This window comes from Henckelia pumila, chromosome 3, assembly GCF_033568475.1.
Source record: "Henckelia pumila isolate YLH828 chromosome 3, ASM3356847v2, whole genome shotgun sequence".
Taxonomy (NCBI): Eukaryota; Viridiplantae; Streptophyta; class Magnoliopsida; order Lamiales; family Gesneriaceae; genus Henckelia; species Henckelia pumila.
In genome coordinates, this window is record NC_133122.1 from 146,396,550 (window position 1) to 146,411,077 (window position 14,528).

At 32.2% G+C, this 14,528-nt stretch overlaps 1 protein-coding gene across 2 annotated transcripts; it reads left to right on the forward strand.

Moving 5' to 3' along the window:
* Positions 1–6,720: 6,720 nt before the first annotated feature.
* On the forward strand, positions 6,721–7,808 carry LOC140893241 (uncharacterized). Of its 2 annotated transcripts, XM_073302310.1 has the most exons (4): positions 6,721–6,846; positions 6,935–7,072; positions 7,162–7,237; positions 7,600–7,808. In XM_073302310.1, the coding sequence occupies exons 1-4, from the start codon at positions 6,763–6,765 to the stop codon at positions 7,605–7,607; spliced, it is 306 nt and encodes a 101-aa protein (XP_073158411.1). In that variant the 5' UTR covers positions 6,721–6,762; the 3' UTR covers positions 7,608–7,808. The 2 variants fall into 2 exon arrangements, with proteins under 2 accessions (XP_073158411.1, XP_073158410.1); XM_073302309.1 differs by lacking the exon at positions 7,600–7,808 and having other exon boundaries at positions 7,162–7,427.
* Positions 7,809–14,528: the final 6,720 nt, after the last annotated feature.

Consider the following 14,528-nt stretch of genomic DNA (forward strand, 5'->3'; position numbering starts at 1 on the left):
AGCAATCATTTGGGAACAAATAAGAATTTGTGAATATTTATTGCAGTAAGAGTTAGTCTGATCCTTGATGATATAGATATCAATGAGTATTAGGGTGTGCAGCGAAAGCCGATTTACCGTCGACTTATGTGGGTGCAAGGTAAGAGTAGTTAGTGCCGGTCAGGTCTAATGTATCTGGATCTAGTTAGTATATCTTGAATTTCGAGGACGAAATTCCATTTAAGGGAGAAAAAAATTGTAGCACCTAAAAATCTAATCTACTAAATCGCATGCATTTATATTAAATAAATATTATGATTATTATTTTTAAGTTTAATCGATTTAAATTTCGCTATTTGAATTATGTGTTAATAAAATATTAATTATTTATTCAAATAAATTTATTGTACCAGCTATTTAATTTATATTGTAATTGTATAAGTTTAATTGTCTAAATGATTTTTATTGTGCAACTTAATTGTTTTAAATATTTTAAAGTTTAGCTTGCTTAATTAAATGATTCTAATTATTTAGTTATTTAAATTATTTTAAAATTCCTAGCTTATTTATTTAAATATTTTTATCTGTCCAAATCATTTTAAAAGTTTTTATACCGCTTGTGTATTTGTTTAAATTAATTTTAAACATTCGTCTAGTTGTTTAAATTATTTTAATCGCTCTGCTATTATTTAAATATTCCATTTATTGTCGTGACATCAAAATATTTAAAGTGTTGATTTTAATTTCTAAGATAGTGCCTAAATTCATTTTCAATATTTATGATTTTAATTGCTTGGATTTTTAATTGCTTAAATTTCCTTTAAAGTTTTAGTTGCTCAAAGATTTTAAGTTAATTATTCTTAAAGATTCTTAAGTTCAATGTTCTCCGGTTCCGGCTTCGACGATGGTGGATTTTGGCGGTAAATTCCAAGATTTTATTTTAAAAGAGATAAGTTGGGAGGAATGAGGAATTTAGACGAGAGTTTGATTTTTTTGAAGTTTTCGGGTGTCAGAAATCATTTTATCGCATTCTTGAGCTTTTTCTTTAACTTTTTCAAAAGTTAGAATTTTCTTAAATCCGGACTAGTAAAACTCAATTTAATATTTTAATTTGGGGTTTTTTTTTAACTAAGAAATTTTATAAGTGTAAGTTTAGTAAGCAAAAGTTGTAGTATTTTAAGTTGTACTTTTAAAACAACACACACACCTACTTTTATATACTTACACCTATACATACACACACATGTACACCTAACACTCACCTTTTTATCCCAAAACAAACAAAACTTGAACCCTAATATTTTGGTAGTACACTAGCCGCCCCCTGCATTCTCTCTTTCCCTCATTTTCTCTCCCACCTTCGGCCGCCCCTTTTCCCAGCCCTTTCGGCCGCCGCCGCCGCCCTGCAACCACCATAGCCGACCGGAGTTCATGTGTAGGAAGTGTAGCAAGCTGCTGGCCATGTTGTCCAGCTCATTTTTTTTCCATCGTTTCTTTGAGTTTTCTTAGCTAAGGCAAGTGTATGTATTTTCTTGGGCATTCAAGCTAGCTATTATATTCTTGTGCTAAAACCCTATTTAATTTTTGAAATGCTTGTGATTATATGTATGATAGGGTTCGGTTTTCATCATTTTTCAGTAGGGTTCATGATAGTTTTGAATTTTTGATTGAGAATGGCTTTTAAGGAGTTGCACGGAAATTGTGATTGGAGGCATGATGTGTTTTGATGCATATTGCATAAATTCAAATTTTCAGAGGTTGTGCATGCCCTAAATTCGAAAATTTCATGGTGATAGGGCTGTGTTTGAAGTGTGTGTAGAGCATTTTGTTGTTTGTCAATTGGCTTCATTGATTGTTCAAGAATTTAAGGCATTATGGTGCATGATCTTGTTGTTTTCGAATTGTGGGGTTGAAGTGTGGTTGAGGGCTGCCTAGGTATTTGTGTTAAGTCCCAAGAGGTGTTATTAAGTGTGTATGGTGGTTGGAAGGAGGTAGAAATAAGGAAAAAGAGCTTGGGATTGTTTCCTCAAAGTAGAAGTGTTGTAGGGTGATGTTTTCTTTGGGCAGGGGTGTCTGAATTCGGGGCAGGGGAGGCATCAAATCAGGTCTGGTCGTGTCATGGGCTGGTCCTAGGTCAAGTTTATGATGTTGTGGTCGCGTCGGTATAAAATGGGCTCGTTTCGGTTAAGATTTGGTTAGGTTAAGGGCCTTCTAAGCTTAAGGTGTTGGTGCAGAATTTTTAAGAGATAAATAGGAGCTGTCCGAAAATGTTTGTTGATTGGGTTGCTTGGGCTGTCAAATGAAGTCATAACCTAGTTCTATGGTTAGTTTGTAGTGTTTGGAGAGTGTCGGTTTGAGCGGGGTCGAATTCGGTTAAGTTAAGGTCGGGATAAGGGCTTTTCGGTTTGATTGCTTGGGTTATGCCTTGTTTGTGAGAATTAGAGCTAAGGTTGGGTATTTCCACCTAGGGGCAGCCACTCTCACACTTAACACCCACATTTTTATGTTGAGTTTTATTTCCTAAAGTTGCATACTTGTGTGCTTGAGTCTCGTCTTTGAGCCGAGTAAATGTTTACAAAGGAAGTCGCTTCTATTCTTGCATGCTAAATATTTTGAGTCGAGTCAAAGAAGGAAAAAAAAATACTTTTGAATGAAGTGAGTTGATGTGACAAGATAGGGTAATGTTGGGTTGGGGGATGTCTCACTCACTTGCCAAATAGACGGGTAATACGAGATCGGGAGACATCCCGGGATCCCTACCAAAATAGACGGGTAGTGTGAGATCCGGAGAAATCTCGGGATTCCTACCAAATGAAAGTTAAAGGGGCAAGTCGCGTCGGGAGAAATCTAGGCGTCTTGCCAGCATAGTGTACTGCATCCATTGATCGATAAAAAACAGAGGGTCACAATCCCAGGATCTATGTTCTCAGAAAAAAAAAGTAAAGTTCAAGGAAAGTTTATGCAAGTCTCATGTTCAGTTTCAAGTTCAGTTTCATGCTAAGTTAAGAAAGTTTCAAGTCTCATAGCGTGAGTTGGCGTGAGTTCATTGTTTACAGGTTGTCTCATTCTCTTGTAACATGCATATTTTCAGTTTAATTTGCAAAATATATTATGTACAGTACTTTGAGTATTACTGCATATATTTTTAATCCCTTGTTATTACATTGTTTATACTTGATGAGTCATTAGACTCACTATGCTTGTTTGATTGCCAGGTGAGGAGGAGTATTTAGGGACCGAGGGGCAGGATTCTCGAGGTTGAGGTCGCCGGCGCTGCAAGGCCCTATGACCGTTGCTACTTTTAAGTTCCTCATAAGTCTATGTTTGTAATAAAGAATTTTAGTTCGAATACTTTTAGTGTTAGCCAGGATGTGTTTCCCTGTGCTTAAATTTTAGTCTTGAAATTTGTTATCGCTATTATTGCAACCGTGCGGGGTTGCTTTTCCTTTCGTAGTTTATGATTATCGTAGTTTGGGTTTTTTTTTATCACGTTTATTTTTTTATGTTGGAATTGCTGTGTGGGACAGGGTGGCTTTGTTTACTTTCAAACAAGTCATGACAAAATTTTTATAAATCCGTATTTTTCTTTATTATTTAATTAAGTTTAGAGGTTAGGGTCGTTTCAATATTGACTTGTGTACTCGTACTTTGCGTTCTGGGAGTTAGCGCTCGCGTCCCTGTTTTTATTCGGACATCCCATTCGATTATACAGGTTTGCAGGTGGATCATCCCATTCGATGATACAGGTTTGCAGGTGGATCAGGATCGAGTTCGGTGGTTGATCAGTGATCAGGGTTTTGGAGCAAGAGATTACCAGATGTATTCAGTTTTAGATTTTGTTTCAGTATCTATTCGATTGGGTTGTATTGATTAGATTTCAGTGATTTATCAGTTCTATTATGCCGGGTTGTTAGATGGTTTAAGTTTTCTGCAGTTTCTCTGATTATCGTTGTTAAAGTTTTAATTTCATGCGTATGATTTGTTTAGTAGGCGATTACGTAATGGGTTGCTACAGGTTAAGTCTTTGAGGGCTTAGTGGGAGAATAAACCAGGCTTATACATTTATAACAAGACAAACGATAATATATCAATGCAATATTTCAATATGAAATGTCATGTATCAGTACTATCATATCAGTACGAAGTATCCTGTCAAGTGAAATTCAGTGACTGTTCATAATTTTGAAAAGTGAATATCGTAGGCTAAAGAGGTTGCTTCCACCAACATTCGGTGTAGAAATTTTCCTCACGTACTCAAGTAGGATCCGTATAATCGATCATTGATGAGCCAAAGTGAACTCATATTTCCGGACCAAAGTCACGTTGTTAAGTAGACTAGCAATCCGGTACATAGACCATTGTCCAGGCTCAATTCATTCAGTCATTCAATCATTCAATCAATTAATAGCCGATCGATAAAAATTCAAGAACCAATAGCAGTCCAGAGATCAGATATATAGGACAATATGATTAATAAAATGAGAAATGCATGAGATGATGATGAATAAATCATAGTTTATGAAATTTTATCATAAATTCTAGGTCAAATTCCAAAGATTAATATTGGAGAAACCGATATTGAACCTCACCTCAATAACTTACTATTATGAACCAGTCGATGAGTCCAAGCAATGTAAATTTCTATGAACATAATTTGAGTGATTTTTTACTAGTTAGGACCGATATTGAGTATTGTAATCTTTTAAAACTTATTTTTGGACCAAACTTCAACCGGAAGATCTTGATTAAAACTTTAAAATTCATAACAATTAAAATAAAATTCTAAAAATTATGAAAATTCACCATATGGCCTGAAAAATGTGGAAAATTGATCGAAAAATGAAAAAAAACCCGGTTTTTGACCCGTGCAGCGGCACGTGTAGCCGCTCCAGTGGCCACGCTTGGCTGAAAATTTGCAAGAAGATGTATTTATTGATGATTTACAACTTTTGATTTGAACACTTTTTAAGATTTTCGACGGATCAATACCAGATTTTAAAAAACCAAAATGGTGCTCAATATAGTTTCGTTTGTCAAAAACAGTATTTTCGACAATATCTGGGATGCTGGGTCAGAATATTTTAAAACTAGAAAATATTTTGAACATGTTTTGAAATCAAAGTAAAATTCGTTTAAAAAAATGAGAAAAACAAGCAAAAACTATCTACTTTGAAGCTGATTTTCTGAAATTTTTTCAGAAATTGTTCTTCACGAATTTGAATTTCTTGGAATGATTTGGATAACGATTTTTATACACCTCCAAAACACCATTTCTCTTCCCATCTCTCCTTACTCTCCACTCTATTTTTTCCTACAACTTCGAGTGCATTTGGATTTAGAAGCTAATAGACAAAAAATATTTTTTTTAAAAAAATGCTTTAATTTTTTTATGTGTGTGGATAAATTTAGAAGAATGACAAAAAATATATATATATTTTTTAAAGTTCTTTATAAAGTACTTGTAAAAACACTTAAACTAAAATAAGTGCTTTTTTAAAAGCCTATATTTTTTGAATTTCAAATGCTTTTCTAACAACTTAAATTAAAAAAATATTTTTTTATCTATTTATCCAAACACAAAATTATCACAGATTTTAATTAAAAAAGTACTTTTAAAAGCCAACTTAAAAAATAAGTTTTTTTTAAGTTGACTTTTAAAAGCAATTTTTTAATAAAAAGCTGAAATAATTTTTTGTTTGTAGATTGAAAGCACTTTGTTAAAGTTGAGTTATAAAAAAAACATTTGAAAATCTATAAATACGAGCTTTTAAAAAAACAGTTATTTTCCGTTTGCTTTCAAAAGTATTTTTCAAAAAATAATGCTTTTTGAAGTTGGCTTTTAAAAGCACTCTTTTAAGTAAAAGTTGAAATAATTTTATGTTTTAATGAATAGATTGAAAACATTTTTTTAAAGTTGAGTTATAAAAAAAAAACATTTGAAAAGATATAAATATAAGCTTTTTTTTAAAAAAAACACTTATTTTGGTTTAATTAAGTGCTTTTAAAAGCACTTCAAATTTATCCAAAAACATTTCAAAAAATAAAAGCACTTTTTAAAAAAAAAACATTTTTTTTTCTCTTTTGGATTTTTAAACTAAACGCACTCTAAGTACTTTTAAAAGCACTGTAAATTTATTTAAATGCATTTGAAACAATAAAAACACTTTTTCCTTTTGGTTTCTTGAACCAAACTCACTCTTCATCTTCTCCAACCCACAAATTTGTGATTGAAATGTCTGATGAAATACATGGAATATTGAAGTGTATTTATAGGTGAAAATTAGCTACTAAACATGAACACTTGGCTTGAAAAATTTGACACTTGTTGATGCTTAAACTAAACAAGTGTCAATGTTTTCATTTTTTTATATATTTTATTAATTAATTTTAATATCAGTATTTTAAGTTAAATATATTTTAAATATTTATGTATTACTATTTTTTAAACATTATTATTATTCTTATTGTATTATCAATTACTCAAAATTTATATGAACATCTCAAAATAATTTTTGAGGCGTTAGAAAATATTTCAAGAACGAAATAATTGCAACTCCATTTATAGGGTCCCCCAATCCAACAAAGATATAAAATACAAAAATCTATCAAAAAGATAGTAAATAGATGAGAATAGACAAAATGACAAATAAGATTTCGCCGATGTTTTTATACAGATCGGGCCTGAATGGTTGGAGATGATTAATGGGCCTAAACCGGCCCATACATATACATATTCACCGTCTTCTTTCACATTGAACACAACAGCGACTTGGGGGAAAAGAAATGGCGTTGGAAACGTACGCATCCCAGGCCTCTGATACAGTTAACACCGATGTTCTTTCGCAAGCTCGGCTAGCTTGCTACAAGGTAATTTTCCAGTTTCAATTTCCCATGTGAAGTCGCTTGTATAGTATTAGGAAAGCTAATTATGGGCTGTTTGTTCGATCTCCTGAAGGCGCGTGATGCATTCTATTGTTGCTTAGAGAAAGAATCGAACAAGAAACCTTCAGAAATCGCTTCGGTGGGACTGCTTTACCCAGCTGAATGCAAGAAAACTAGAGAGGATTATGTGAAACAATGCAGACCCACTTGGGTAATACATGAAAATTCTTGTTATATATATTTTTCCCGGTTTTTCGGGTTTATTATTGGCTTGATTTTCTTGAGATTTGTCACTTGTAGGTGAAGCATTTCGATAGGCAGTACTGTGCGAAGAAGAGGGTTCAAAGGCTTTTGGATGATAATGATTCGAGGAGAGGTCCGTTGTCGCTTCCACAGCCTTCTACTTTTAAACCCCCTTGTTCTTTTTGATCTCGAATTCTTAGCTTTAATATGGATAAATATCGGAAACCGTTGATTCTATGTGAATTTGTTAGGCTAACATAGAGTTGTATGGATGTTTGCTATGCAATTTCATTTTTGTTGGAAACCTCATTGATGATACATATATCTAATGAAATATCACATTGAGCTTTGAGTTGTGGAGATGTTTAGCATAAATGGTATAAAATTTGTTTGTTTGTTTGTTTGTTCGGTGAATAATTTAATTTGAAAGAATGTAGAATAATATTCGTATGTTTAGGGTGGTTGAAATTCATGGGCTTGAATTGAATTTGGCAGGGGTTTAACGTCCGTCCTTTGATGAAGATACGAGTGAGTTCTTGTTGGTTATTCTGGTAACTTGATGTGAAAGAACTTGTTTTGAACTTAGACCAAAGAAAGTAGTGTGCTAGTGTTGATTTTTGTTGAGTTCTTGAGGGTTTGCATAAAATCCATTGCTCTTCGTATTCACACCATACTTCAGTTGAAGGGTGTTTTGATTTCTTGTATTCACTCTGTTATGTTTTTAATTTAATGTTTGCATTATATAATCTGTCACCATTTTGTGAAGTTGCTCGCTCCTTTTCGTATTAATGCCCGAGTACATATAGTGGATATGCTTCATATTTGTTTATGTATGGCTAGGCTCTTGGATCCAGATATAATTCTCCCAACTTACTGTTTACTCTTGTACAAACTAGGCTGATTGGCAAAAATACCCTGTTTGTCTGTGAATGGAAAGTTTGAAATCTAACTTCCAAAGAGTGATTTTTAAAATGTATGACCTTCCTCGAGTAAAAAAAATATTAACACAAGGTCATTTTTTAAAAGGCATTTTCTGGGAAAGTCAATATCCAAAATTTCCCGGTCTGTGAGAGATTTATAAAGTTTTGCAAATCTCTTCGCCATATTTTTCGACGATTTTGGTTTAGCAGATGGAAAAAATAACTGGCAGTAATTGTTAGGGGAACCATTATATGGGGTTTCACTTGTAGTTCGTATATGGGTATGCCATAGTGGTATCAAAATTGGCCCACATTGCCATTAGCATGAAGAGTCAGGTCGTATGATTTATGGAGGTGTTCCTATGTTGTGGTAGTAAGATCAGGTGTTAGGCGGGAGCAGAGTTTTAGATTCTTACATTTAATTGTGAGAAACTTGTAAATGAGAATAGATCTGATTTGTTGTTATCTGAACCTGCTATGTCGAGTGACGCATGTAAGCCCTACATTTTCTAGACATGGATTGACTTGATAAGTGAACTTATTTATGAACACCACGTACTAGTTTAAGTTGTATAGATGTTTGGAACGGAGAAGACCGGTGATAAGAGAGTTTCGGGAATAATAGATACAATGTTGCTTCACTTTGAATTAGTTTGAGCTCCATTTGGCTTCAGGAACCGAGAGTTTTCCCATAATGATTTGTTGATAATGATGAATTTGCATTATTGGTAAGGGTAGACTAGATATCTATCATGTTGCAGCTTGAAATACATTTTGTGTTGCTCATAGTTTGATTATCCCTTGTGCTGTAATGCCACGCTCCTTGCTAGCGGAGTGGCATAAAAAACTGGTCATTTTGAATCCTTAGAAACCATCACAAGTACGGCCGGCTGCCTATATTTGACGAACATGCCGGAAGTTACTGAACTAGCCTTTTGCTTTAACAAGAACCTGTCCTTCGGCTACTTGGTAGATTAGATCCGTGGACTCCGTTTCAACACAGAAGCCTTTCTTCTACTCTGAAAATGTGAAATTTCTCATGACTTAGTTTTAAGTTAAGATGATGATATGGTCGAATGACCAAAACAGCATCGGGCTCTTCATTGGCCAATTTCATAAGGGGGTCGAGGAAGCACACCATCCCTTTTTATTTTTTTTTAAAAATAATTATGAACGGCCTGGCTGTTCAAGATCAACGGCCAAATTGATTTGGCTGATGTAAATATTATAAAAAATTAAAAATAATTTGAATTTTTTTAAAAAAATTAAAGCAAAAAAAGTCTAATTTTTTTTTAAAATATATAAAAAAAATTTACCAACATATCATTTTTAATTATCTGTATTATTTAATCATGTGTCATTTTTAATTATGTGTATTTTTAAAATTGTGTGTGTTTTTTTAATTCATTTGTGTTATGTTTTTAAAAATTATGTGTAAGTGTTAGAATTTAATTATGTGTAATTGTATTTCTTTTCTCAATTATGTGCAATTTTAATATTTTTAAATTTAAATATAATGTTATTAAATTGAATAAAAATAAATATTTCAACATTATGACTACATCATCACATCACGGTAAGAAAATACAATGAAGCTACCAATACTAACATCGTCATGCGATCAAGTTATCAATTTCATTTGTTAAAAAAAATGTTATCAACTTTATCTCACCAATTCCGTCATATCTTTGAACATGCTTTTACGAAATGAGAGATGACTTCAAATTTGGAAGCAATTTACATGGCCGATGAAAGATAGTTGCGGTATCGTGTCAAATAATATGTTGCTTCGCTGATTCGCATCATTTACCAATAAAATTTTGTTTCATGGCTGCACAAGTGATACATATTTAAGAAATATTAATTGTTTTTTGGCATATTCTTGTGTGACGGTCTTCACGGATTAATTTTGTGAGGCAAATATCTTATTTAGGTTACTCATCAAAAAATATTATTTTTTATTGTAAATATGAGTAGAATTGACTATCTCACGAATAAATACTAATGGCTAGTCATCAAAACACGTTGTGTAAACATAATATTTGTATGTAAACTAAAAATTTTATTATAATTTTGAATCACATATATTTAATATTTTTTTTGACGGTACATATATTTAATAATTTTTGAATGAACAGATAACAAACAATTATAAATATTTTTAAATATATTAAACATCAAGTAATTTGCATTATTTCAATAGTTCTTTAAATAAATTAGTATATCTGTGCACGTGTTGTGTGCTTTTATAATATTTTTTAAATAATTTGAATTATATTTTAGCTATGACAACAGGACTGGTTTTACAAAACCTAGGTCACCCCGCCAAAATAAAATAAGACCCTGACCCGTCCCAACTCCCGCCTATGTTTTTACACCCGTCCCGTACCGCTTCAAAACCTAGCGGGTCTAACCCACCCGCTAGTATTTAATATAAAAAACTTAAATAAATTATTATTTATAATATATATATATAAATATATACACATACATATATATTATATGAAATATAATATATAATATGCACAAGTCCATATGTATATAGATCGTGTGTATATATAAAGCATATATTTAATATAATAAATAAAATAAGTATTATTCCATTACAATATGTATATTTAAAATAATAATATATTATGTATACAGTATACATATTATATATATATATATATATATATATATATAATATGGTATACATATTTAAATATAGAGAAGTTTTAAGCTGTCAAACAAATTTCTGCTCACTTCGTCTCCGACCACTAAGACCCAGTGCCGAATTTTAGTTGTTTTTGTTTTTGATTTTTTGCACCACTAAAACACGGCATCGGGTTTTAGTGGTCGGACACGAAGTGGGCATAATTTGTTGGGCAGCTGAAAATTTTTATTTAAATATATATATATATATATATATATATATATATATATATATATATAGAGTTTCTTTCAAGTGCCCACCTATCATGCCCACTACCATGCCCACCAATGATGTGGCACTATTCTATTGGATGTGATAAAGATGTGGTCCAATAGAATAGTGCCACATCATTGGTGGGCATGGTAGTGGGCACTTGAAAGAAACTCTATATATATATATATATATATATATATATATATATATATATATACGGGACGGGTCCACTCAAACTCGGGACCCAGCCCACCGCCCCGCCTTGAAACTTGTTTGATCGGGTTTGAACGGGGCGTGTTTGACACGACGTCGGGTGTAAGCCGGCTCATTTACATCCCCATTTATATTGATATAGTAGTAACATCATAATTGGAAAAATTACTTATCGAATGAGCAAACTGCAATTTGAACTATCAAAATTTAAAAAAACAAAATAAAATAAAAACAAAAGTGTAACTTTTATATCATATAACAGTAATTTTGACAAAAAAAAATGTTGCTTCTTTTTTCTAATAGAATTTTTTTATATATATAATATATAGAAGAGATAAATAAATATAGAGAGAAAACTAAAGAGTGAAAACTAAGAGGCAAATTTGTTGGGGATTGGGTGTGTGTAGAGGAAGGTAAATATACACTATAAATTATTTTGGAACTACAATAGCTCATTCTTGGAATGTTCAAAATGAAACGAGCATCGAGAAATTATATCAAATTTGGTTACAAAACCAAGCGGAAAATACTCGAAATAACCCTGCTAAAAACAGACTAAGAGTTTGAGAAATCGTTTGAAAAGATTGCAACTTGAGATAGTAAAAATATTATGGTTGAACCATTTTATCAAACATTTTATATGCAACATTTTGGTATTTTAAAGAACACATTTTATGCTTCAACAAATCATCCAAAAATAGCAACAATAAGTAAAAACGATAAGGTAAAGAGACACAAATTTGTTATTGGATGTTCGGAAACTCAACCGCTCCTACGTCACCTCTTTTTTCCTTGGAATGATACATTAGAAAACTTTGGCTATTACAACATCTTGTAATACACTCACTCCAACCTTAGGACTTACCCCATCGCCTAAGTCGGAACTCCTAGATTCTCAATCTCTCTCCAATGACATAACACTGAAGATACAAAGTTTACACATCTTTAATGTCTTTGTATAAATATTCCCACTCAACTAATCTATACAAATTATCTAACAAATGCGTGTGAATGAGTTGGGTGTGAAGAATATGACTGTAAAAGCTCAAGAAATTTTTTGTGCTCTTCACACCAAAGACAAGCTCTCAACTAGCTTAATGGATCTGTTTTGATGCCCCTATATGTGGAAAAACTATAACTAGTTGAATAATATTTTGGTCGTCCACTTTGTCTTCTTCTCAATCTCTAGATATTGTATTTATAGCCTCTAAGAATGATATAGACGTTAGATACAAGAAATATAACTGTTGAAAAATGTTGTGTATTGTTTCTGACAACACAACAGTCATATTTGCGTTTCTGGACTATAGCTTTGACCGGATGACTAAATCTGGATTTGGTTCTGGAGCAGTCGAATGACGAGAGTAGGTGACAAGCTTGGTGAGCGGTTTAGTGAAGCAGGTGACAGGCTTGGAGAGCGGCCGAGTGAGAGCAGGTGACATTACCTTGACCGGTTGAGAGACCAAGTGAGAATATCTCAACTGTTTGAGTAAATGATGTCTATTCAGGTGCTTATAATTCTTGCTATGTTAATTTTTCGGCAGAGTAATAAACATTAAAGTTGTAGCCATTCATCTTAGCTTTCCAATGCATTAAAAATAACTCAATTCAGACTTCATATGAGAAAGTTATGCTAGAAATACCAGAGCTGCTCAACGACGGTCGAGCAAACTTTTCAGCGGTCGAGGAAATGTTGAGCCATCGAGGGCTTATAGATCTTGATGCATTGATTTCTGGGCAAAATGGTGAACATGAAAGTTGTATTCCTTTGTCTTGGTTTTCCAACGCATCAAGAAGCACTCTTTTTGGATTTTATATGAGAGCGATATGCTTGAAATACCATGTCTACTCCAAAGCAGTCGAGGATAAAACAGTCGAGTGAATGTGGTTTGATCGAGTGATTATATATCTTGATTCGTTGATTTTTGGGAAAAGTGATAAACATGAATGTTGTATCCCTTTCTTTTATCTTTACACAAAATTAAGAATCACTCCATTTCGAGTTTGTATGAGAGAGATATGCTCGAAATACCAGATTATGTATAATATTGAGCTCTGTCAGCAACCTGTGCAGAACCAGCAACTTCAACGTGATTTATCATCTTATTAGGCTCCTATTAAAACATTTAATTGTGAAGATATTTGTAGATAATCTTTTTATCTTTTCAACGCATACTGAGTCATTTCATTTGGATAATGGAGTTGAGAGATATGGTCATTAAACCAAAGTTTTTTGAGATTTTTTTCAATCATCGCAGATCGGGACAAGTATAAGGGAGTTTTTTCAATCACTAAAAAAAGTGATTGTTAGATTTTGGCTTTAAAAATCACTTTTGTGCATTTTTTATATCTAGATTATGTGTTAGCTTATGTTTAACTTAATTGAAATCCAAAAGCTAGTCATATGGTGATTATGATTCTCCAAAAGTAATTCTAATAAAAATGTTAGTTATAAAATCACTATAATCACTTATTTACCAAACACTACCTAATTTTGATTTTTAGATTTTCACTTTTGTTTTCAAACACTACCAACTTTTGATTTCTCTTCACTTTTTACAATATAATATATAAATTTAATCACTTCTACAAAAACATAATCTATTTCAAACACTCCTTAAATATATTATCCTCATATCCAAACTCATCTCAATGATAATATTTGTTAGTTTGTATAAATTTGATACATTATATATAGTAACTCGAGTTCTGTTTTATGTAATTAAATGGTAAAACATGATTAACGTGTCACTATCTGTAAGGCCTGAAAATATTAAGTTATTAATTACGGATTTAAGATTTAAATTCTGAATATGAGAAAATATGAATTTGAGAAATGTCAGAAATAGAGATTTAAATTTCGGGTCAAAAATATTTAATTTGAGGATTTTTCGGATTTTAAGATTTTAATATCCGGAATTCTTAAATTAAAAGATTAAAAATATTTGAATTGATATTTATGGAATGTAAGATTTAAATTCCAAGATTATAAATATCAAGGATTGACTTTGAGTATGAAATCCGAGCAAGGGCCAATTTGCAAATATTGAGAAATTCAAGGACTAAAAGGCGATAATGTTCGAAATGATTTAATTTTAATTCAAGAATATTTAATTTGAGAATATTTAGAGTTTAGAATTAAATTCTACTATTCTTAAATTATTTAGGATTGAAATTGAATTAAATCGCTTGTACGTGGACTAATTTGCAATTAGGCCAAAGTTCAGGGGCCAAAAATGCAATTTCCTTTCAACTTGGCCATAAAAACGTGTAAAGTGGAATAGAATGCATCAGAATCTCAGCCCACTCAGCCAAGAAAACCGAGAGAAGAAGGAGAAGGGATCCAAGTCCATTTTCAACCTTTCAAGCTTCGATAAAAATTG

Coding starts and splice junctions, on each gene's coding strand:
- LOC140893241 (XM_073302309.1), top strand. CDS start 6,763: ATGGCGTTGGAAACGTACGCATCCCAGGCCTCTGATACAGTTAACACC. Junction 6,847..6,934: donor CTCGGCTAGCTTGCTACAAG/GTAATTTTCCAG, acceptor GATCTCCTGAAG/GCGCGTGATGCATTCTATTG. Junction 7,073..7,161: donor AACAATGCAGACCCACTTGG/GTAATACATGAA, acceptor TGTCACTTGTAG/GTGAAGCATTTCGATAGGCA.